This window comes from Fusarium odoratissimum (assembly GCF_000260195.1).
Source record: "Fusarium odoratissimum NRRL 54006 unplaced genomic scaffold supercont1.2, whole genome shotgun sequence".
Taxonomy (NCBI): domain Eukaryota; kingdom Fungi; phylum Ascomycota; class Sordariomycetes; order Hypocreales; family Nectriaceae; genus Fusarium; species Fusarium odoratissimum.
In genome coordinates this window covers 404299-427780 of record NW_022158688.1, presented here as the reverse complement: position 1 = coordinate 427780, position 23482 = coordinate 404299, and the positions used below count along the sequence as shown (strand labels likewise).

General features: G+C 47.1%; 9 protein-coding genes and 1 non-coding gene across 10 annotated transcripts; 6 read left to right on the top strand and 4 right to left on the bottom strand.

Moving 5' to 3' along the window:
* Nucleotides 1–1599: 1599 nt before the first annotated feature.
* FOIG_01749 lies at nucleotides 1600–1671 on the bottom strand. The gene has a single exon. It is a non-coding gene; the product is annotated as a tRNA-His (tRNA).
* Nucleotides 1672–1987: 316 nt separating this feature from the next.
* Nucleotides 1988–3187, top strand: FOIG_01748 (uncharacterized protein; the record flags this gene model as incomplete). The annotated part of the gene is made up of 3 exons (XM_031198724.1): nucleotides 1988–2108; nucleotides 2167–2215; nucleotides 2263–3187. 3 exons carry the CDS (start codon nucleotides 1988–1990, stop codon nucleotides 3185–3187), a joined length of 1095 nt encoding a protein of 364 aa, XP_031070761.1.
* A 146-nt stretch (nucleotides 3188–3333) lies between these two features.
* Nucleotides 3334–4611, top strand: FOIG_01747 (uncharacterized protein). Its single transcript, XM_031198723.1, has one exon. It carries the CDS (start codon nucleotides 3415–3417, stop codon nucleotides 4366–4368), a length of 954 nt encoding a protein of 317 aa, XP_031070760.1. The 5' UTR covers nucleotides 3334–3414; the 3' UTR covers nucleotides 4369–4611.
* A 425-nt stretch (nucleotides 4612–5036) lies between these two features.
* FOIG_01746 (uncharacterized protein) lies at nucleotides 5037–7070 on the top strand. The gene is made up of 2 exons (XM_031198722.1): nucleotides 5037–5624; nucleotides 5676–7070. Exons 1-2 carry the CDS (start codon nucleotides 5288–5290, stop codon nucleotides 5951–5953), a joined length of 615 nt encoding a protein of 204 aa, XP_031070759.1. The 5' UTR covers nucleotides 5037–5287; the 3' UTR covers nucleotides 5954–7070.
* A 4782-nt stretch (nucleotides 7071–11852) lies between these two features.
* Nucleotides 11853–12662, top strand: FOIG_01745 (uncharacterized protein; the record flags this gene model as incomplete). Its single annotated transcript, XM_031198721.1, has 2 exons — nucleotides 11853–12294; nucleotides 12355–12662. 2 exons carry the CDS (start codon nucleotides 11853–11855, stop codon nucleotides 12660–12662), a joined length of 750 nt encoding a protein of 249 aa, XP_031070758.1.
* A 340-nt stretch (nucleotides 12663–13002) lies between these two features.
* On the top strand, nucleotides 13003–13572 carry FOIG_01744 (uncharacterized protein; the record flags this gene model as incomplete). The annotated part of the gene is made up of 1 exon (XM_031198720.1): nucleotides 13003–13572. One exon carries the CDS (start codon nucleotides 13003–13005, stop codon nucleotides 13570–13572), a length of 570 nt encoding a protein of 189 aa, XP_031070757.1.
* A 1713-nt stretch (nucleotides 13573–15285) lies between these two features.
* Nucleotides 15286–18262, top strand: FOIG_01743 (uncharacterized protein). The gene is made up of 7 exons (XM_031198719.1): nucleotides 15286–15781; nucleotides 15829–15869; nucleotides 15917–16222; nucleotides 16276–16505; nucleotides 16556–16617; nucleotides 16666–16787; nucleotides 16834–18262. Exons 1-7 carry the CDS (start codon nucleotides 15335–15337, stop codon nucleotides 17813–17815), a joined length of 2190 nt encoding a protein of 729 aa, XP_031070756.1. The 5' UTR covers nucleotides 15286–15334; the 3' UTR covers nucleotides 17816–18262.
* On the bottom strand, nucleotides 17817–20202 carry FOIG_01742 (uncharacterized protein). Its single transcript, XM_031198718.1, has one exon. The coding sequence runs from the start codon at nucleotides 20152–20154 to the stop codon at nucleotides 17881–17883; it is 2274 nt and encodes a 757-aa protein (XP_031070755.1). The 5' UTR covers nucleotides 20155–20202; the 3' UTR covers nucleotides 17817–17880.
* A 341-nt stretch (nucleotides 20203–20543) lies between these two features.
* Nucleotides 20544–20856, bottom strand: FOIG_01741 (uncharacterized protein; the record flags this gene model as incomplete). Its single annotated transcript, XM_031198717.1, has 2 exons — nucleotides 20544–20692; nucleotides 20745–20856. 2 exons carry the CDS (start codon nucleotides 20854–20856, stop codon nucleotides 20544–20546), a joined length of 261 nt encoding a protein of 86 aa, XP_031070754.1.
* Nucleotides 20857–21117: 261 nt separating this feature from the next.
* Nucleotides 21118–23435, bottom strand: FOIG_01740 (nitrate reductase-like protein; the record flags this gene model as incomplete). Its single annotated transcript, XM_031198716.1, has 2 exons — nucleotides 21118–21776; nucleotides 21824–23435. The coding sequence occupies 2 exons, from the start codon at nucleotides 23433–23435 to the stop codon at nucleotides 21118–21120; spliced, it is 2271 nt and encodes a 756-aa protein (XP_031070753.1).
* Nucleotides 23436–23482: the final 47 nt, after the last annotated feature.

Sequence of the window (23482 nt, the reverse complement as noted above, 5' to 3'; positions counted from 1 at the left end):
GGATCTGACTATGCTCTTGATTCCTCAATTCTTCTGTTGATGATCATGTTTATTTGAGCTGCGAAATTGAGGCGTGAGGACAAAGAGTATATTGCCCATATGTGTTAGTTTGTGTTCTTTACCCTTTTGTTGGGGCTGAAGCCTCTTTTTACCCCTCAACCTTGACACCTTGTCACAGTTGGACAACGCCAGCACAGAATTGAATCACCGATTGTGGGACCTGTCCTTTTTGAGGTCATGCACATATTGGCCTCAACAATACTACAAGAATTCCTAAACAAGGATCGGCTATAGAGAAATGGTCTGAAGGCACTTGCATGCGTTACGTGCATTTAAGCCCTTGGCTATAATCTGTCTCCATCTCTCTTCACTCGACTCAAGCCAGGAAGGTTAACAGATGAGCTTATACTCTCGAATCATCTACTTGATTGATTGATGGCCATAAGGTTAAACTTTAGGCTGTCGACACAGATAATGAATGAGGATGCGATAACTCTCAGATCATGATTCATCACAAAGCTCTCAAGTGTGAATAAGTCTTGGATCACCGGACCGACTGCAAGTTCGAAAGCTCATGTGCCCTTAGGATTCCAAGTATTAAAGGGCCCCATTTACACTTCAGCCAGAGTTCATCAACCAAAGCAGCACACATCCATCCACACACCTTATCCCCAAACCCAATCCTCCTTACTTCAAACCAAAAATGCAGCTCTCCAAGCTCGCCATCTTGACCTTCACTGTTCTCCTCTCTTCAGGAGAAGCATGCAAATGCCTCGGCACCGACGGGAAACCCAACAATGGCATAACTCGCAAATGCTGCAAGAAGTCTAAAGGCGACTTCCTATTTTCCGACAGCACATGCTACCATCACCTCAAAGAAACTAGCGCGGAACTGGCAGGCAAAATCCACAAAAAACTTGACAAATTTGATAAATGCTGCGAGGGCCGAGGTTCCGACTGTGCTCGTCCTGGTAGCGTGGGTTCATAGTACTGCGACCAAGAATATTACTGCCAATTAAAGCGTGAGTCTTGTTGAGGTCGAGGTTACAATAGTCGTTATTTTATTATTCTGTGCTCTGCTTACTGGTATTTTCAACAGTGTTCGTGTCTGACGTGTAGATGCAATGAGTGGGAAACATGAAGGAATGGAATCTGGAGTGTCATGAATTATTAGGAAAGGGAGCCACGGTGACGGGTCGAGGCTAAAGCCGAGATATGTCTATGACAGCGGGAAGTCTTTCTAGCTCTAGAGTCAAATGATAAAATTCTCCTTTATGAGACTCAATGATGGTACAATGTCCAAGTTGTGAGCTAGATGTGTTACTGGCAGTTGAGGCCTGTGGCTGAGAGCTTATATTCACCACGGAGAACTTGGAGACTCAATGACCATGAGGCTGCTTTGTAATTTGTGGCTGGCCATGAGAACCCTAAACAACAACACCCGCTGAGTCTGCGGCCAGCTTGACCTTGGCATCGCCTTGCCCGTCAAGACTAACTACTTCTCTCCCTATAAATTACAATGAAACTACACCATGAAAAAAGAATTTCTTTAACACTAGTCAAGTCCTTCAAAGATGTCTTTCTCTATGTCTTCCCTCACGGCTACGCCGGGAATCGAACCCAGAATCTTCCGATCCACTCTCGGACGCCTTGCCATTGGGCCACGCAACCTGCATTCACCTCAGGCACGGGAAATTCGACTCGATTGCTCCCCGAATTGCGAGACAGCCAATCAGTGCTGATCCTTCCGAAGGATTCAAAATCCTGTGCCTTTCCAGTTGAGATCTTGGGAATGATATTGGATGATTCGTGTGACAAGGAGGGTAAGCAGCGGGGTTGCATGCGTAGTGCTTATTCGTGTGACTTTTCGCATCAACCAAGTCCGAGTCCGAAGGTTTTGGAACAAGTATAAAGAGAGATAATGCCTCGTCTTTTATTTTGAAAGGCTCGCATTGGATGATATCAGTGTCGACTTCGCGATTTAAGTATGGCTTCAATCCAGAACCCTGTTCGCATTGCTATGCGTGATAAGCACTACAATGAACGCTCCGAAATTCAGAATGCAGCAATGAAAGCTGGCCTTGACTTGATCCCCAGCTTTTCAGACAGTAAGCAAGATCCTCATGGTCTTTTCATGCTGGCCAATCCGATGCTAACTTTCAGTAGGAGACAATCTGGTTGTCGTTGATTATGGAACCGCTCAGGGCGCCAACTCGTAAGCCTGAAGCCCCAACTTTACACTTCCTTGCTGACGCTCTCAAGCATCGAACCTGTAAAGAAGGCCATTTCAACCTTGCCAGATGGCGCCATTGCTTCTCTTATCTTCGAAGACACCCCATTCAACGACTTCGGAACCTTGGCAAAGACTGTCTCGGAAAACTTTACCAACCAAGACAGCAAGATCCAGATTGTGCCAAGTCTTGTTCCACTGGGATTCTATCAGCAGGTCGTCCCAACAGCACAAGCTGACATTGGCTTCTCCTGGTCGTCTTTCAGCTACCTTGAAAACATTCCTTCTGTTAGTCTCGACGCAACAGCATCGCCAGCTGATTTCGCAGTTGCTCGTCACAAAGCACTCGCCGCAGCGGCGCATACAGACTTCATCAAGCTACTGAAGCTCAGGGCAAAGGAGGCTCGAAGTGGTGGGTATCTAATTGCTGCGATTGGAGGGCAAGCGCCTGAAGGGGAGAGTACGCCTTCGAAGCCAGGTTCTCAAGTCCTCCAAGCTGGATTAATGCGCATGGTTGGAGAGGGCAAGCTCTCGCTGCCTGAGCTGATGCAGATGGCTCTCTTCCCAAGTCACGAGCGCACTCCCAAGGAAGTTCAAGCCGCTTTGAACGATGAAACTGTCGCACCGCTATGGGAAGTGGAATCTCTGGAGCCGAAGCTAATTGTCCAGCCAGCCTGGCAGGTTTACCAGGACAAGATCAAGACCGACGAGAGCAAGAAAGATGAAGCTCTGAAAGAATATGCTCGAGTTGCCATTAATAACGTGGTCTCAGCTTCAGGGTGGTTCTGGGTCGACGTCCTGAAGAGGTCACGAGGTCAAGATTGGGATGGAGGCGACGCATTTCTTGAAGAGTTCATCAACATCGCCGTTGAGGAATTTATAACAAAGTTTGCAGACTTCAAGTTGGAGATATGGTATAACTACATCAAGCTCAAGAGAACCGATGAGAAGGCCTAGAACTGTTTGGGTAATAGGGTAGCATTCGATAGGAAACTCCATGGAGTTCTCGGAGTGGATGGCATCACGTCATGTTGAGCATGTCGATTAGTCAGATTCAACTCCACGGATTTCCATGATACGTAAATAAAATATGACATATAACTCCTCACTTCAATACAACATTGCAATCATTCCAACACTATCAATTCACTCCATCGTCATCAGGATAAAACACGAGGTTCAGCATGACGCAAATCGGAATCTTCCCCGCTTCTGGAGCCCTCGGCACCAGCACATACACTCATCTTCTCTCTCAAGTCCCGAACAACAAAGTCACGCTCATCAACCGATACCCCGAGAAAGTGCCCAAGAAATACGTGGAGAATGGAACTGCCGTTCGTCAGGCTTCTTACGAGTCTAGCGCCGAAGAGCTGGAGGCTGCCTTTGTAGGGATCGATGTCCTATTCTTGATCTCGTATCCTAGCCATGTTCACGAATATAGAACTAAGGTACACACTAAAGCACTTGATGCAGCGGTCAAAGCTGGAGTAAAGCATATTTTCTACTCATCACTTGGGTTTGCGTCGATTAATGAGAGCACTACCAAGGCTGAGGTCATGGGTGCTCATCTCGACAGTGAGGCGTATCTGCGAAAGCTCGCGAGCGCCAACAACGAAATCACGTGGACGAGTATTCGCGAGGGTCTATACAGCGAGTCATTCCCTATTTACACATCATTCCTCGACCTGAAGAGCCCTCCGTCCAACATTCTCATCCCCCATGATGGAAGTGGACCTGGCGTTAGCTGGGTCAAGAGAGATGAACTCGGCGAAGCGACTGCACGTCTCATCGCTTCGTACGCGAAATCACCTTCATCATTCAAATACACCAACCAGATCGTCACTTTGACCGGTCCCAAATCCTGGAAATTGGCAGAGACGGTTGAAATCCTATCGCGCGCTGCAGGAAAAGACTTTAAGATCCAAGAAATCAGCGTAGACGAGTATATCAACCTCCCTCAAATCAAAGAATACTTCGGAACAGAGGAGAAAGCGAGGACGTGGGCTACAGCATGGGACGCCATCCGCGCTGGAGAAACAGCCGGTGTAACAAACACGATGAAAGAGCTTTTAGGAAGAGAACCTGAAGATTTTGAAAAGACTATTGAGGAATTGGCCAAGAATCAGCGGTCAGGTTAGAATTTCGGTGTTTGTTGAGGCTGAACGGTGAGCAAATACGAAAGCTGAACTCTTATGCAACGATAGATACAATGCATGATGGTTCTATTTTTAGCTGTGGATAGTCTCTGTGTGACGTGGTCAACAAATAGATCAGCGCCTCATTTGGATTAGAGTTTAGCAATGAAATGAATTCATGCGACGCTGTTATACCACCCACGAAATGCGTTCTAGAAAAGTGTCAAAAATTGAACAAATATCTCAGCTGAATTACATAGCAATGCAATGAGGTAAATGATCCTTCATGTTCCGCTCCGTTAGCCGTAGTTAGTGGATCTTGCATAGATCTCGGCCTACGTCAGTGGGTATTAATAGCCCATCGCAGCATCTGGTTTGTTCTGTTGTTCAATGCAGGGATATTCTACTGGCACGTTACCGGCGATCCTCGGCACATATGCCGTTCTTTACGAGATGGAAACCCATCATGTGTTCTCGATCTCGTATCGGGGAGGCAGTGAAGTGGCGAGGTTTTTTTCCAGCTAGCCTCAGAAACCTCTGGCTCTGAATTAGGGCGACAAAAACAAGTTGGGTCTAAGGATACACTAAATTTACCTAAGGCTTTTTGTCATTTAGACTAGAGATCCTAAGTTTGCCTGCTTCCCCAGGCGGAATAATTTCTATGTGAAACGCTCCGAAAGACCCGACAGTTTGTAATTGGATGTAACGGTACGGTGACATTAAAGGGAGAAGCTCCCCTACCGGGGTTATCCTCCTCCATTGAAATGATGTCAGTAACTGCCGTTGCACTCCTCATTCGTCCAAAGATCAACTGAAGATCCCTTGGGACCTCGTATTCACATTTATATAAGTCCTTCACCACCACCTACCTTTCCCACTGCAATCCAATCCAATCCAACCCAAACAACAAACATCAATCAAAATGCAGTTCAAGACTCTCTTCGCCGCCTCTCTCCTCGGCCTCGCTGCCGCCGCCCCTGCAGAGGAGTGCACCAAGACCGGTCCCGCCAAGTCCGGCAACTCTCCCGCCCCCAAGACCTTCGGCCTCGTCGCTCTGCGATCCGCCAGCCCCATCCACTTCACGCACTTCAGCGCCTCGGAGAACGGCTTCCTGCTCGGTCTTCCCAAGGATAAGCAGAATGCCACCTGCACTGGCAAGTCTGATGGATCAGCTGTCTTCCGTCTGAGCGAGGGTGAACTGTTCCTCTACAACACTGGAAAGAAGCAGCAGCGCGCTTACACCGATCGCTCCGGAATGGGTAAGTTATCACCTCACGCTTATCAATTGAATTGTCATTAACATCATATAGGCCAAGGTGTTCTTCAGTATGCCACCGTCACCAAGAACCCACTTCCCGAGGCGTTCGAGACAAAGGGCTGGAAGATCGACAAGTCTGGCAACCTTAACTTTAAGGATGCTAGCGGCTTCACTGCGTGCCCCAACGGCCCTGATGGCTCTTGGACTGTTTGGGTTGCTACTGGTAACTCCCGCCCTGGAAATAGCGACAAGGAGTGTCTTGGCTTTAACGCCCGTGTTGCTGAGATTGAGCACGCTACTAGCTGCTTTTACTCCGAGTACTCCGCTTAAGTCAAGGCTTGGATGATTTTTGTATATAATTTTAGAGCGTATGCCTTTCTTGTAAACTGAGATTATGTTTACTACTTACCCTACATTGGAAAATCACACAGCGGTACAACAAGATTCTCAACTCTCTCCTGTAAAAATTCTTTCTTGGCACGCACTGTTAGTGCGGTGCTAGGAGCGGGATTTTCTGCAGGCCACGCGACCACACAAAAACTGCGGGGACGCTATCGGCTCCCTAACAGCAGTTTTCAGAGAAGGAATTTGGAGAGTTCGCCTTCTCTGACAACACCTTTGTCGGATCTAATGGCGGCACCTCAGAACCAGAACGCCTTAGATATCGGAGGACGGTGCCCGTGGCATCGGTAGCGACATCCTCCCGATCAACGACGCCGATTGCGATGGGTTTTTCCCCTTTGAAGGCAAGCCGCACCGCCGGCCTCTGATTCCTTCCCAAGGTTTTTCCCTGCCGCCACGACATACGACTACGAGCTACAACTTGGTTACTGGAGATTGTGGACTGCGTCAGCAGATGTAGCGATGCGTGAGAGAATTCTGGTCGGTGGAAAAAGTCGACAGTATGCCCCCGAACCCGCTGACGGGTGACGGGCTCGAGAAAATACAGCGCCTTTTGTGCCTTGGTATGCTGGATGGTGAAGGAAGCGGGGTATCCTGTACCTAGCTAGCTCAGCACGTCTTTTGCTCCAGTAGGAGATTTGGCTTCGTTACAGCCACCCAGACGAAAAATACACAAACAAACAAACAAACAAACAAAATACAACAAGATTCTGCCATGAATGATCGCTCAGATGTCCAAGCCACAACAATGCTGACAGGAACAAACTGAAACATGAACGGGGATGTCTTTGACTGAAATCGCACTGAAAGTATCAGCTAAAATGAACCCTCAATTACAAAACCTCTACTTAAAGAATAATCTGAATAAAGATGATTCCTTTCGTTTGATTTCTCTTCAACCAGGACCTTCTCGCACGCCGCTTACCCTTTGTCTTCTGAACACCAACCTCAGCGACGCCTAGCCTTATAATACCGTTTCCTATGTTTAGGGTGACACGAAAGACTCTGTTTCAAGCAATATATAAGATAACAATAACTCCCAGATTCACATACTTATCTCGCGCAACTGCCATACTATACAAGTAGTTTGCATAATTCCTATATATCTCGGCTCCTCTGGATTAACTCTATTTGCATTAATTAAGATTCCCTCGCCGAAAAGAATCGCCAGATCAGTCTTATAGGTCTTATTTATAAGAATACCTCAAGAGTAATAATATATCTTAGAAAAGGCTTACTGGAAAGTAATATAGCTATAAGATGCCTCTGTAAACTTAATAAACCATCTAATAATAATAATTATATTATTATATTTATTTATTTCTTATATTACCTATAGTAAGTACGTTTTAAAGATCTTAGTAGATATAAGATCCTGCAGTATAACTAACCTAAGAGATAAATGATATACTATTATTCCTTTTTTAAATTAAGACTATAAAAAGATATAAAAAGAGAGTAAAGAATAGAAGGGAAGATAGTAATATAATAAAGAAGAACTATAGTAATTAAGTATTTAATAATACTGCTTAAATATTTAAGTTAACTATGGCAACTCTATATCATAGGTATATACTAAACTTGCCATCTTGCTAATAGGTTTAATTAGCCTTAATATTCTGTTATATATTATTAAAGAATTAGCTATACTAGGATTACTAATATAGGTCCTAGACAAGATAATTCTTTCTCCTTACTAGAGTATTACTTAGAGAGCTACTAGAGGGAGATATAAACTATTTACAGGGTTTACAAAGAGGCCGTCTTAATATATTTAGGGTTAGCAAATACTATATCCCTATCTAATTGACACGTAGACGATTTCTAATTATTTAACGGTTAACGGCGAGATATCTAAACAGCTTTATATTCAAGCGGTCAGCCTCGGCAGGATTAAGAAGCTAGGTGATATATGTGATATTGCAAATAATTACTTCCTAATTAGATAGTGGGCAAGTCTTGTACCAGATGAATTATATCTTAAGGATTCTGAAATCCCTAAAGATATACCTATGGAGGAAGCTTATAAATGGGATAGCGGCCTAAGATCTCTATCTCTGTTTATTAGGACTCTAATATTCGATACTGTGGTGTACCCTGAGGTTGCAAAAGACGCTATAACTTACTTCAGAAGATATAATGGGGAGGTCTTTGATAACGTCGATAGTCTATAGGGATATTTTGGAGATCCGAATACCAACGATGGCGAAAGAATGCAGCTAATAGAGATTTTTAAAGGTCTAGGGAGTTTTAAAAGATATGTTATATAGATCCTTAAGCGTTGTAATGGGAAAAGACTATGCGTTCTTAACACTGGATGAATTAGCCTTGTATATGATAAGGCCCAGGTGGGTGATGAGGTTTTTGTTATTGAAGGGGCCAGCATACCTTTTGTGTTCAAAGAGGTAAATGGTGATATGGAGAGATTGCCAGAAAGAATATTTATCCTCGTTGGTGATGGGTTCGTCCTTGGTGTTATGAATGGTGAGATTTGGGATCTTGTACATGATGGCGAGGCATACAGAGAAAAAGTCATGATAAGATAAGGTGATACATATATAATTTGGTATACTCCTGCTTGCTATAGACCAGTGATGAAACCTATAATTTTGGCATAATCGTTTAATACTACTCCAACTTCCAGTACGGCATCTTAATGTAGCTACCGGGATTCTTTTAAAAGCTTGGCTGGGCTCGTTGCTTGGGCTCACCGTGATCTGCTCAAGGGAGTGAAGGCCTTGGCCGCCTTCTTGGCTAATATCACCAAGTGACCGACGCCGGTCAAGTACTCGACCGCCAAGTCTGTTACAGCCTCGAAGATCATTATCGCTGCTGCTGCTGTCGATGGTGTCGCTGCTGTGACTGTGAGGGCTTGACAAAGGCAAGTCAAGGATAACCACCCCCAGGGAGTAAGAAAACCTCTGACATTGAGTGAGGGTGCTAAAATAATCTAGTCTAAGATCGGGTTTCAGCAGCTTACGGTTGTTTAACTCAAGCAAATCTTAAGAATGCACTTTATTAGAAAGCTTTACATGCTACATCCTGCAAACGAATTGTCTGCTCGGTACAGAAACTCTAGTATGCCTAGGCTTTGTAGAAGGTTTACTAAGTTCAATCTGGTGATATAAGCTCTCAGCCACAAGTCTCAGCTTGTACAAGGTTTGTATGCGCATATATATAATTTACACCACAGGTCTCAACTGCGAGTAACACATCCAGTTCACTATTTATATATTATACCAAAATGCCTGACCAATTACCACAGCATGAATGCTAAAAGAAAACCTAAAAGATGGACTCATTCGACTTTTCACAATCAGTGTTTACATGTAAAAGTTTATTACACAAAGCCCGCCCAGTGGCTCTATAAATAATGCTAGTTGCAACATCTCCCTCATGCCTTTTTTCACCTTATCTTATGTGCCTAGCTAAAAATCCCCAAAATGGACACCGAGGATACGGAGAGATGTTTCAGGCTACAGCATCATTACTCGTTGCCATGGGCTCTACGACAGTTAAATCGCTTCCGGCCAAAGGCTGACACGTCCCAGGTTCCTTTTTTTGACGATAAGGAATCCGGAACTTGTCTACTAGCTACGTCCGGACAAGAGCGTGGAGAGATATCGATGTCTCTTGGACCCCTGGAGCCTCAAAACTCCCTGATGCAGATCTCATTACTTCTGCGCCTCCCACAAGAATTGCTACTTCAAATCATGATACTTTTGCCGTACAGTTCTCTTTACATGGTCCACCAAACCTGTGGCATCCTTCGTCATCTGTTGGGCGGTTTTGAATTCAAATCGTTTCGGCTGGAAATGCTGCGAAGCAACGAAGAACAATACTGCATCACGAAAACCGGGTTCGACCAGCTTCGTATGGTTAAAACGATATTCCGCCGCAGATCTCTATGCAGTCCTTGCGGCAAACTTTTCGACTCGGGCAAGCTCGAAGAAAGACTTAGAGCTCTCTGGAAGCCAGTTAGATGTACTGGATGCGACAAATCACACCCGGAGCTTTTATTCCCTCAAGATCGACGAATGGAAAATCGCTGTGTCGGGCTACTGGGTCACTTTGCTGCTTGCGAGCACCTCAAAATCTCGAGCAAGATTCCAGTAATACCCATCAAAAAGGCACTGGAAAAACAGGATGAAGATATCACGTGCGACCATCCTGATCATATTATTTCAGTCTACGACAAGTATCGCTATTCACCAAGCCTCCACAGATTTCATCCACGTATCAGATATTGGTCTAATGCCATAGGTATACGCAGCCAATACTCCAGAACTTTTCCCATGATGAAGATTCATCGTCGACAAGATCCACAAGATCTCGACATGAGGAAAATAAAGTCGTTTTTATTAAAACAACTACAAGAATTGAACGGCGATGGACTATGCCAACACGCCTCTGACCAACTGGAATCTATCGCATCTTTTATAATCCTAGAAAAATATTGTTATTTTTCAGATCGGTACCAAGCGTACTATAGGCATCGATGCCCTGACCGCAGCTACGTTTGTCATGAGTGTGGAACACGATACATCTGGGTTTATGAGGACAATTGTGTCACACTTCGCGTTCGGATGAACGTGTCTTATGGTAGCCCAGATTCCATAAACTGGCTCTCAAACCTCAGTTTCGAAACTGATGAGCACCCTATCCTCAATAGCAGTACCGAACATATATTGTGGTGCTCCAATCCTGTTTGTGGTACAGGCTGTGGAGAACGATGGTTGCTGATGGTGGAAATTTTCAAGAGACACACGGTGCACTATTACCTTCAAGACATAGAGCTTGAGTTCCGTTGCATGACTTCCATAGATAGGCTGCCTTTAACACTGGAATATCAGACTTTTCATGATGTAGCAGATTGGACTCCAGGGGGCGGACCATAGTGGCATTAATTCTTTTATATGATCCTGAAGGTAGCAGATAATAACAAGAACCTTTCCTGAAATATCGAGGTCTGTTAGCCCTGATGTACTATTAAGTAATTGAAAGTTACCTTCTGTGTATTCCCTTTTCCCATTGACCGCTGGTTCCAACTTCAAATGTCTGAACTGAACTGAAAAGGTGAGATAGAGCGGCGTCGAAAAGTATTCAACGATAAGCTTATGGCGCAAACCTTCGCGAGGGTATGAATTGTAGACAAGATTTACCCCTTTTGTTAGAACAGTGCCAGTCGTTTTTGAGATATCATTTCCTCTTGGCTGATTATACTGACATCATGGGGCTGTTATTTTCGTTAGGCATTGTGGTATAATGTTCAAGTTGTGGGCCAGATGTGCTATTTGCAGTTGAGACTTGTGGCTGAGAGCTTAATTCAGCGCAAAGCAACATCCAGGGCAATTCCAAGGATAGTCGGCATCGCGTATAACATTTTTATCAGCGTTGTGGTCAAGGTCTTAGCCATTGAGGTCTAGCCTGTCATCTTAAGGTTAAGTAAAAGAGGTAGAAACGGATACCTAGGTACCTATGCAAGGCTGTAGCGGCCGAAGAGGAGAATGGCTATAGAGGGTCGTTCTGGCAGGCTGGTCCATCCATCGTTAGAAGACAAGAGATCAATTCCTGCCTTGCAGACCTTGAATGCAGTGTCGGACTTGGTGAGACTCATTGTGATCACTTGATCCCCTATGATTCAATAAGAGGTACAGAAATTGTGTATTACGGTAGCCGTACTGGTGTTTGAGACTTGCGAGCAGTGCAAAGTAGAAGCGAGTGCGACGAGCTAATAAAAACTTATAATCAGATCATCCAGATCATCCAGATCAACCAGTATAATGATTTATAACTTTTAGCAGAACTGATACCAAGTGTATACAAAATGCCCAAGGCTTTTAATAAAGTGTTGATGATCCTTTGGTCTCAGAGTCGTTGGTCATCGATCACCTCAGAGACCGCAGTGACCTTACTCCTTCCTTCTCAAGGCCTCCTGCCCAAGGTAGATCACCATGGTAGCAACCTCTCCTTCCCATGCTCCAGCAATGGCCAGAAATGGATGTATTCTTGGTCTGGGTGGCCATCCTTGACTTGTCTTCATCAAGCCCTCACTGTCACAGCACCAGCAACAACACCAGCAGCAACAGCAACAGCAACAGCCGCAGCCGCAGCAACAAGCGCACCAGCAAGAGCACCCACAACAGCAGCAGCAACAATGGGCTTGGCGGAGATGACAGATTTGGTGGTCAAATACTTGACCGGTGTTGGTCACTTGGTGACCTTGGCCGAGAAGGCGGCCAAAGTCTTTATGTGGTGGAGGAAGAGCCGTATGTACTATGTTTATTGACGCTGACAGATTCGTGGATGTAATGCTTACATTGGTGCAGCTGTCCCTGATGAGGAGCAGGCGTTTGGGGACCGCCTCGGGGCTGCGGCCCGAGGGGTCTGGCGGACCGAGTTGGGCCGCCTGCAGGAAGAGTTGGGGAGGAAAGAGAAGCAGATTGTCGATCTGCATGACAAGTTGGGTCGCCTCCGGGCGAAGTTCAAAGAAGACCTCCAGGCCGAGAGGTCCGCCAACGACAGAGAGTTGGCCGAAATCCGTCGCCGTCTCGGAGCCCTCGAGGAAACAAACCTCCTGCGTAGCCGCGCCATCGCCCGCGCCGTCGCCGGCCCGTCTACCAGCTTTCAGCTATGAAAAACCGGCCCCCCCCTCTCTCCCTCCCTCCCTCCCTGTGTTGAAGCAGACAAATCACGTTAAAATAACGACCCTCTCGTGTACGACCCTCCCGTGTTGAAGCAGACAAATCACGTAAAAAGAACGACCGTTTTGAAGGAATAATGATTGGCGTCGACTAGACCAGGCATCTGCCGTTCCCGGCAGTTGTAAGTCCTGGTCTAGCCCGGTCCGCGGGTCTGTAGGTCAGGCACTCAAGTGCACTTTGTCCGGGTCCAGTAGCCAGCATCGATATCACTCAAGCATGCTGGTGAAGCTAAAGCAGCCCCATTACCGATACACACACTACATCGGTATAAAAATGACGCCATCTCTTCTCACTCCTCACCTCGACGCTCAGCACGTATCCCCTCTTGCTTTTGAGCCGTCACCGAGAATATTCCTTCAACACTCCCACTCGAGTCTCATCCGTCTACAAATTCTTCCAATTGCCTTCGTCTGTGCGGTTCAGACCTCGACAAGGCCCCAGCAACCCAGTCTTCCCTGGACAGATCACGATGAGCCCAAGCAACGAGTCCAGCCAAGCTTTCAAACGAATTCCGACCATGACTGGATCCTCTCACAAACCCAAGATGAACAACCGAACACTATCCCTGGTCTCGTATCCGCTCTCTTAGCCAGTGGCCCCGTCACAGCCAGCAAGTCACGGCGACAACCACCATCCGAGTCATCTGGCACAACCAGAGCGTCAGTAATCATGCCTACCACAAATAAGATCCACCAAGAGCACACCCCAAGATCGGTTTCCAAACACCAATATGATGGAGATTCTTCTGCGACCGAGCCGCCAATACATAGTCCTCAATCGCTCTCCACAACCGCAATCTGCAAAGTAAAAACTTTCTCTTACCTCAGCCGCATACCTCTCTAAGCCATCCAAACAGCAGTAATAACAGAAGATCACTCCCGCTTCTGATACTGTGACTCAAGCTTAAGTTGCAGCCGCAGAGGCCACTCATCAGCAACCGCTCCCAGAAAGCAGTTACACCGAAAGACAATCTTCGCACACTGTGATCTTCGAATGATCTCTGCTGTCTTGACAGTCGTTTGGGAGCCTTCCCCTCCCACCATCGCCGAACGGGCAGTCATTCCATCCCACGAGTCACTCAATCACAACGCCAATCAAGAGCAGCAGCGATGTCTTCTCTTATGCATTCCAAGGTGTTGAAAGGTTTCACGTTCAGACACTTGGACCCGCTGCCAGTTGCTACGACGCTGGTAAGAACACAGAGGCTTCTCGTGGCAGCGAACACGAGTACGATTCTTGACGCGCTGGCACGCAACCATTCCACATTCGCTCGGAATCGGCCCATACCTCAAGATCTTCCTTCGAGGCAACTCAGATTTGCCAAACCGAGGCCCTCTCCCCGCCTTATCTGCGTCTCCATTCCGCCAACGCTGGGACTGAAGAAGAGCTCGGGCCAATCTGGCCAATCTGGCTTTGTCGGCGGCGTCTCTGATACGACGAGAAACAAGGTACGGGTGTACAGACTCTGTGACCTGCGAGATCCTGACATTTATACAGTGAGCTCGTTCAATTTGGGCACTGTCTCTCGTTGTGCGCCCTTCCATCCGTGAAACCAAAAAGCACTTCTCCCATATCCCGAAAACATACCTGCGGTATGCATGCTTCGAAGGACGCCGATCAACGGTGCCCTGAAGGCTTTTTGGTTGACTCACAGACTTCGACATCTGCTGTCGACTCTCGGCCTACCAGTCTCCAGCCAGCTACAAGCCTCCCTCCAAGTCGCATCCATCCCGCCGGCACCAGCACGACAAAGCAGAATCAGCTGTGAGAGCCCTCTTGAAGAATCATCAACTGGCAAAGGCCGGTTTGACGAACTACAAATGATCCGAAGACGCATGCCGTCGCTATGAGAACCCACTGCTGCCGCGAAGTCATACTCCACACCCTGGCCAAGGCGCTTACCGCAGTGGACCGGCAGCTTGAAAAGATCATGCAACCCAAGACTTTCCGGACCTGGACCAAGGGATGAAGATGACGTGTGATCCAATAAAGATAGAGCAGAGTCGGAACATCTGAAGCTTCGCCAGCCCTTGAGAGGAAGGTTGGTGGCAATCGATTAATAAAGAGGCTAATATAAATTCTTTAGGTATATTAGATATAATTACTATAGTTACTAAGAAAGAGATTAAAAACTAGGTAAAGCTTAGTTTAATAAATTCCCTTAGAGAACTTAGAGTTCTAAGGAATATGGGTATAATATTAGGAAAGTAATTACTACTCTCTATGGAGATATCTAGGGCCAGAAGATTTTAGAATATAGGTTTTAAAATAGGTATAGTAGTAAAGCTTAAAGTAAATAAAGCTACTCCCCCTAGGTATAGCATAGTCTGCCTAATCACCGAAATAAGCAATTAGGCAGTAGTTCAACTATTGGGACTACCACATTCTATTTAGACCAACAGACTAACCCTATTTAGCCTAGCGTTACCCTTAAATACAAAGGATATACCAAGTCATCTGAGGGTAAAACCGGATCATGGAACTTTTAAATTTCCACTATTACACGTGACTTCTTGCTCTTATCTGATCATGGTTTTAGATCTGATAAACCGCTCAACATAAACCCCTGCCTCTCTTCATCTTTGATCAGCCCAACGGCGGCACCATGAAATTCGCAGCTTCTCTGGGCGCGCTGCTCATCAATCTCTCACTATGGACGCTTTCCCTTGCAGCCGAGGACAGATCTCCTGAGCGGGTATGCTACGACGCGTGTTTCGCCTGCCTAAAGCCCGTGCATTTCGACGACGTGCTGCGGAACCAAACGGGTTTTACCAAAACCTGCTACAGCCCCAAAGCAATATTATCACTGTATTTGTGTGTTGATGTATATTGCACGCCTGGAGCGAGAGAGGTAGGGCTGGGGCCGTACAATGAGACGTGTCGGGAGCAGGCGCATATTGTTTTACCGCCGTTTGACGTGATTTCAAATTATACAGCCGAGGATGTCAAGGGAGTGAGAAGATTTGAGCAGAATGAGACGGATGGGGGGGTTTTGTTTAGAGAGGTTGTCGTGCCTTCTGAGAATTGGTTTGGGATCTGGTGGGATACTTTGGTATGTAATCTGAGAGTGAAGGTTGAGCGAAACTGATTGTGATGCAGGACTCTGTGGCGTATACGTACACTTACCATGATGTCTACGGGTAGGAACATCCTCGGGTATGTCAGCCAGAGTGCTAAATATTAATAGGCGCGCCATGATCACCTTCTGGATCGTCGTAGTAGCTATCGGCGTCTTGAACCACGCAATCCTTCATATCGCCAATCTGCAAATGCTTCGCAACTATTCTCCAAAGTCCGGCGGCCGACTCTGGAACTTTTACAATTGGGCACTTAACCGCATCACTGTCCCAGCTTTTATTGGAAATCGATGCGCGCAGAAAGTCGGCTGGGGAACTGTCCCTCCCCAGATACAGTCTTGGACCTTGTTTGCTTTCCTCCTTCTCAACATCGCGTTGAGCATCCTTGGATACAGAATCGTGCCAGTCAATATGTAGTAAGTACCAATCGTCCTCGGGTAATAATGGCTCGGGACTCACATTGCTGCAGCTTTCCATCGACGGCGAAACAGCTTCTTCGTTATGTCTCAGATCGCACGGGTATTATCTCGTGGGCCAACTTCCCAGTGATTTGGCTCTTTGGTATGAGGAATAATCTCCTCATTTGGCTAACTGGTTGGGACTTTGGAACGTACAATAACTTTCATCGATGGGTTGCGCGAATTGCAACTCTTCAAGCAATTGTTCACTCTATCGGGTATACCTGGTTGATTGTCTTGGGTTCGTTATACCTCTTGCTGTGGACTATTTTCATGCTAACTCTGTATTAGAGGGAGGCTGGGAGTATTATCTATTCTGGTGGAACTATATGTTCTGGTGGGTTGGCGAAGTGGTATGTTTTCTCCCATTGTTGGCTGGCAATTTTATCTGACATGCCCAGGCAACCATCGTCATGTCTCTTCTCGTAGGGGCATCTTTCTACTGGATCCGACGTCAGCAGTACGAGTTATTCTTGGTCGTACATATTATCATGTCAATAATCCTCCTCATCACAATGCTTGCGTAAGTCCAGTACTCTCACTCGCAACAAGCTTCACTAACAAAATAGTCATGTCTCCATCTTTCAAGGCGAATACGACATATTCTTCTGGGTCCCCTGCTTCATCTGGATCGGTGACCGCGTCATCCGAGCTCTACGCATCGCAGCTTTCAACCCCAAACTCTGGGATACATGGGCCACTTCCATTTATCATCCATCCTCCAACATTGTCAGACTTGTCGTTCCCTGGTCAAGCAGTCTGTACAAACCAGCTCCAGGAACATTCTACTACATCCATGTTCTCAACGGACCTCGATGCTGGGAAAGTCACCCCTTTACCGTGGCAATGGTCACAGATGAAGGCCAACGTGCTTCGAAGCTCCTTGGCGAACAAGTTCCTCTCCTCGACGGCACTGTTGCTGAGCAAAGCTCTGAACCCGTTGACTCACAAGACATACTCAGCGACTCTCGCACAATGACATTTCTAATACGTCCCTACGACGGCTTCACTTCCAGACTTCGCGACACCGCGTCAGCAGTCTGGCCTAAAAATGTCCCCCTTCGCGTCCTCATCGACGGTCCGTATGGTCACACTCGTCCCCTTCATCTCTTCGACAACGTAACCTTCATCGTCGGTGGCAGCGGCATCGTTGTTCCCCTATCATACCTCCAACTCCTCACCGGCTCAACGGCCCCTCGCTCCGTGAAAATTCACTGGGCCGTTCGCGAACCCGCCTTCGCACTTGATGTCCTACAAACAGACATTGCTGATGCTTTGGGAAGCACAAATCTCAGCGTTGAGATACATCTTACGACACATACACCGCAGGATGAACTAAGCGAGTGGCCGTCGCAGGTTACCTTGCGAAGAGGAAGGATAGATGCTTCCGATGTGGTGAGGAGGAGAAGTGAAGAGATATTGGGTGAGAGTCTCGCGATTGTGGCGTGTGGACCGGCGCAGATGGCGGACGATGCGCGAAAGACAGTTGCTGATTTGTTAAGAAATGGAGTTATGAGGGTAGAGTACTTCGAGGAGAGTTTTCAGTGGTGATAGAATACATTCAGGCGTTAGACTTCATATAGATATGTTCATGATACTCATTATGCTACTGGTCGTTAATAAATCGTGATATCTACAAGTTCATCCTCCTTGGCTGTTACTTCGCCGTACATAACGCCATGAGTATAACACTCCCCGATGAGCTTCCAGCCTCCGTTGAATTCTCGGAGGATAAGTGGCGTACTGCAACCGCTCAAGAGAACAATTTTATCGTTGATCTCGGCTGCACAAGTCCCCAATCCCATTCTGCCATTCTTCGTCCCAAACAACCTCCTCCACGCCATCGCATTAATCGCCCATGACAAAGAATCTCGCTGCATCTCAGTAGGATTATACAGACTTTCTCCAAAAAGTCCCGCTTTTAGTCGTGTAAGCCAATTTCTGGGTCTGAATATGATCTCTTCCAGAGTATATCCGCAAAGTTGAAGCTGCCGGTTCCGTTTCACAAGGATGTAGAGTCCAAAGCCATGAGTATAAATGCCAGCAACACCGCTCTGCCACAACTTGGGATCAAGAAGCCAGGCATAAGACTCTGGGGCCATTTCGCCGACTTGGGAGGTCGTGTCTGCTACTATAGTTCTCCAAAACGCGTTTCTGGTTGCTTCGAGATCTCCGTAGATACTCTGAGAAGAAGCTGAGTTGCGTGGGTAGCGAGTGTCAACCTCACTTGCATTGCATGCACTCAATGATATAATTGTGTCCAAAATGACACCCTTGGTAGTGAGACTGGCACACGCTTGAGAGAACATTGGTATCGATTGGCCCAAACCTGCGTCTGCTTGGTATGCACCACCAAGTTGAGCCGCCGGAGCAGGAGTGCATGTCCAGCACACAGCCCAGGAAGGAATATCGTGATTGCAAAAGGTACCAACTGGAGTTGTTCCCTGACCTTTGGTGACGCTATTCAAGATCGCCAGTAAGAAGGGCGCCATAGACTGATTTCGTAAGAATGCGGGTAGTTTGTCGACTGTCCAATTTGTTGGTATGTGGCCTCCAGGACCTGAAACCAGACGGAGAATGTTGAGATCGCCCTTTGCCATGAGCTCCGACGCAAAGTTGGCGAAGATTGTTGATTTTGATAAGTTGTAGTTAGGCTTGATGTGAATTCTGTCCGCGATGGCCTTTATGCCCAAGATGCCGTAGACCCTATCCTTCTCTTCTGTCACAAGTGAATCTCGCGCGAGATTCAGTGCCCGCACGAGCTCTTGCCATGCCTTTGATGGAGCCTCAAGCTTTTGATGTTCTTGGATTCGCATCATAGTCTGCTGAACCTTCCACATCCTCTCTGGTGCCCAGTCTCTCTCCTTGATCAGCCTATCACGCGCAAACTCAAACGACCATGTTGTCAATATCAGCGGCCGAACGCTCTCAAGAATGGCGTGACCGAATCTTGAATCATCCCCAGCGATAAGATTGACAGCCCGATGAACATCATACCAAGAAATACATTTATCGCCGCAGATAACAGGAGTGTTGGGGTTTCCCATAGCTACTTCTTGAACTACCCACATTCTGCGCCAGTATGGCCTGGTGAAGAAATAGAATAATGCTTTGTAGACTTCTTGTTCCATGGGACTTTCATAAGTCGGCCACATGATGATAATTGGACGCAAGTCAATGGAGAAGCTTTCGATATAGAAATCCTCCATTGGACTAGGTCGCTTCGACTCGCGTGCTAGCCAATAGAGGGCGGATAGAGCCAGTTGACTGTCTTGATCTGCTGGCCCTAGCCATATAGCGACCTGCCAAGCAGACTGGTATATATCGCGCATTCTCGCAACCTGCTGACCACGCTCGTCGTTGTCATTTTGGTTGATACAGATGGCGTCTACCCAGAGTTTGAAGCCCTGCCGTATTCTATAGCTTTGGCTGAGCTGCACTAGGGCGTGATATAAGTTTGGAGTTACTTCAAAATGACAACCGTTGACTGTGATGGAGTAAGGTGTTTCTCCTTCTGATAGTTTTGGATGGCCCCAGACATAGGATAAGGCGATGAAATCACCCCATTCGTGTCGCCACGCTAAACTTGTTTCATCCGAAATGGGTTGCTCTGTCGAGTCTCCTTCGTCGCGGTGTGGATCGCGGCCATTCTTGAAGAGGGCATCAGTGTCGTGGCCCTTAGAAAGCTCTGGCCACGTTCCACCGTTTCCTTTGAACTGTTGATTGAAGGCTCCTTTTGACGCAGGTGGCAGGCAAACATGCTCGAGTGAGCATGCTACGGAAGGGTGCTTCGCATTGTTGGCTGCAGCTTCAACGTCGTCGGCTGTCTCGATCTTGAGAAGGCGGATCTCATCACCGATCAACGGTCGGTACTTCAGCAAGGGTCCCATCAAGGGAGATGGTAAAGAATTTAGGTAGTATCATGAAGTCGAATGACCTTCCTTGTCTGTTTCGAATCGTTGGGCCGCGACATGCTCGGCGCTTAGGACGGAGTCACGCCAGCGAATCGGAAACTGTTTCATCCCTGTCATATCATGTTACAACTCGCGTATCTCGTTGACCGCCCCCGGATGCTATGTCATAATTTACCTTTGCGATGTAAACACAGGGATGTCAATTCAATTATTTCTCATTATATATCCTAATATCGAGACTTCTTTATAGATAGAAACTTCGCAACAGCCCACCTCTGTCCCAGAGTAAAGAAAATAGCCTGAATGGATTCTCTAATACCCGTTCTGCCTTCCAACTGGGCCCCGATAAGTATAAACAAGACTAATTACAAGGGAATGACACAGCAGTTGATAGGTATAGGACATGGAATGATGAAGCAGAAGCGGCCACGACAATGACCGTCGCAATCCTTGCCTCCTCTAAGATTGAGCTCCGGTTCAGCTCGCTCAATATTGTCCTGAGGCTTCCGGGGATCTATGGACAACATGTTAGATATTTGACCTCTTACAACCTGCCAAATACGTACCCATAGGTTGATGCGCTCTTGGCTGAACCATTTCCATGGAGTCGGGAGCATATTCTTGTTGGTTAATGCCCGCAGGCTGAGCAGTTGGCTGAGGTGTTGAGACTGGAGCCATATTCGAAGAGATTTAATACAGAGATTGTAATTATAAATGGCTAGGATGTGAAGAATACCAAGACTCTTGTTATGGCAGAAAGAAGAATGACCCAGCGCCTTGGCTTCGGGTCCACGACCCATATTTACCAACAGACTGGGCCCATCGCTTATCTGCCCGAAAACTTGGAAGTGAGATCATGGCGTCACCATACGCCGCTGTCATAGACTAGCTTGACCTCATAAAATGCTCACACTGAGACAATGAATTTATCTAACCTAACTAATCGACCTTGCAGGGCACTAAAAGCGCCTGAGGAGCCCTAACCTTGATCTGCGTGGTCACCCAATCCTGCATCCTCTTAACCTGCGAAATAGCATACGATACTGCCTGAAAGAACTCCTCATTCCAAATTGCTTGACTAACAGGGTTCAGCGCTTCCAGCCCAACGCGCAGATGAGCCAAGTACACCTGCAGACTTCGCAGCGCTTCCAACACTTGTAGTTGACTTGGTGTATCATCGCTCTTGGGGAATAATGAGTCGCGCAGCGTATGAGCGGCGTGTCTACCACGGGCTTGATTCTCACCGAATTTATCAACCTGTGGTTTGAGGCGTTTGGTTGTGTCTTTGGTGACTTGGATGAGAATTCGAACGCCGGAGTGAGCTTCTGAGTCGGCTACTAGATGATCTAGCAGCTGTTCTGTGATGTCGCGCAGGAGGAGAATTGATTCGTAGGTTTCGCCTAGCCAAGTCTCCAATTCACGCTCGCGGTTGTTGAGATCACTCTCTGTGACGTTCGAATTGCTTGCGTCGTTCTTTTCTTCTTTTGCCAAAGCTTCCGATTGCCGTTCCTTTGCCGTTGGGCGATCATCTGGGACCTTTTCGATGGATATTGCACCAGATTTGAAGGTCGGCTGCTTCGATATAGGGTCCCATTCGGCTACAAAACTGTCAGCTATAACGTCGGTGTACTGCTGGATAACATACTGATCGTGAGCTCATTTGCGGCTCGTGCCCTTCCATCCTTTGTGTCCCAGTATCCAAAATGGAACGGGATGAAAGCTTGTCCTTGAGAAATCTTGCCGACTTTCACCTTCATCTCAACCTTGCCCCGCCTGGACTTGATTACCACCATGTCTCCTGTTTTGATATCATAAGTCTCAGCATCCTTCTCAGATATTCGGATCACAGGCTCGGGACACGCTTTCTGCAGTGCAGTCCTCCCTGTCTTGGTCCTGGTATGGAAATGATACACATTCCGTCCTGTCGAAAGTCTCAAAGGGTACTCATGATCCGAATCTTCATATGGGGGTATATAGTCGCACGTCTTGAGAATTGCACGACCAGCTGGCCTGAGTTCTTTGTAGTACTCTTCGGAATATGGCACACCAGTCTGTAGATCATGACCATAACTTTCGCAGTAGTCAATATCTGTAAAGAAGACACCGTCGTCGAAGAGTCGCTCTTTGCCAACGGGATACTGGTCGTTGCAGGGCCACTGGATACCAGAACCGCCTGTTAGCTTCGCATAAGACATGCCTGTGTAATCGCAAGGTCTGCCTGCAGATAGACGTTTCCACGCCTCAAAGACTTCCTCTGGTTCCGTCCACGGAGTGAGAGGCTCGTCTTCTTTATTCTTGAACTCCATGCGACGACTATAGTCTAGAAAGATTTCAAGATCTGGCTTCGCCTCTCCAGGCGGTTCAACGGCTTTGTGAGACAAATGCACCGTTCGGTCAACGTTTGTGAAGCATCCTGTCTTCTCGCCCCACTGAGCAGCTGGGAGGACAACATCAGCGATAGAAGCTGTCTCAGTCATGTAGATATCCTGGCAGATGACAAAGAGCTCCGGTTGAGTAAATACATCTCGGACTTTGGGAAGGTTGGGCAAGCTGACGAGGGGATTCGTCCCAGAAACCCAAACCATTCGAATAGAGCCCTTCTCCATGAATGTCAACATGTTATGGATATGAGTAGGCTCATTCCAGTGCGGCACCTGGATGTTGTTGATATTCCACAAGTCTGCCAGTTCTTGCATATGCTTAGCGTTCTGGTGGTTTCTGAACCCAGGGAACTCGCCATCACAGCCGGTCTCGCGGTTATTCTGAGCAGTTGGTTGACCATTCATCTGGAAGATACCACTTCCTGCCTTCCCAATAAGACCGCGAAGGAGGTGAATATTGTTGATTTGACACGCGCTAGCTGTTGCTTGGTTGGACTGATAGACACCTTGAAGAGCTGAAGAGAGAAGACTTGGCGTTTGGCCGAGGATACTAGCAGCCTCTTCAATCTTGCTTGCTGGAACACCGGTGATTTCTGCAACTCTCTCCGGACTGTAGCCTTCAACTGTGCTTTTTAGAGCTTCAAGACCGACGACATGCTTTGAGACATAAGCTTCGTTGATCCAGCCGTTCTTGAACATGAGATGCTGAATACCGTTCAGCAGCGCGAGATTGGTACCGATCTTTGGGGCCAAGTGCAGTGTAGCTTTGGAAGCACTCTCACTGTATCTCGGATCCACGACGATCAACTTTGGGGGAGTTGGGCCAGCCAGTCGATCGAGAACTCTTGACCAAAGCACAGTCTGGGTAGCTGCCATGTTATGCCTTACCATGAAGAGACAATCCGTGTAGTCGATATCAGTGT

Excerpts from the sequence above, each read along its gene's own strand:
- FOIG_01746 (XM_031198722.1), top strand. The coding sequence starts at position 5,288 with ATGCAGTTCAAGACTCTCTTCGCCGCCTCTCTCCTCGGCCTCGCTGCC. Across the intron at positions 5,625-5,675 it reads CACCGATCGCTCCGGAATGG|GCCAAGGTGTTCTTCAGTAT; the intron begins GTAAGTTATCAC and ends AACATCATATAG.
- FOIG_01747 (XM_031198723.1), top strand. The coding sequence starts at position 3,415 with ATGACGCAAATCGGAATCTTCCCCGCTTCTGGAGCCCTCGGCACCAGC.
- FOIG_01742 (XM_031198718.1), bottom strand. The coding sequence starts at position 20,154 with ATGGGACCCTTGCTGAAGTACCGACCGTTGATCGGTGATGAGATCCGC.
- FOIG_01743 (XM_031198719.1), top strand. The coding sequence starts at position 15,335 with ATGAAATTCGCAGCTTCTCTGGGCGCGCTGCTCATCAATCTCTCACTA. Across the intron at positions 15,870-15,916 it reads ACTTACCATGATGTCTACGG|GCGCGCCATGATCACCTTCT; the intron begins GTAGGAACATCC and ends AAATATTAATAG. Across the intron at positions 16,618-16,665 it reads TCTGGTGGGTTGGCGAAGTG|GCAACCATCGTCATGTCTCT; the intron begins GTATGTTTTCTC and ends TGACATGCCCAG.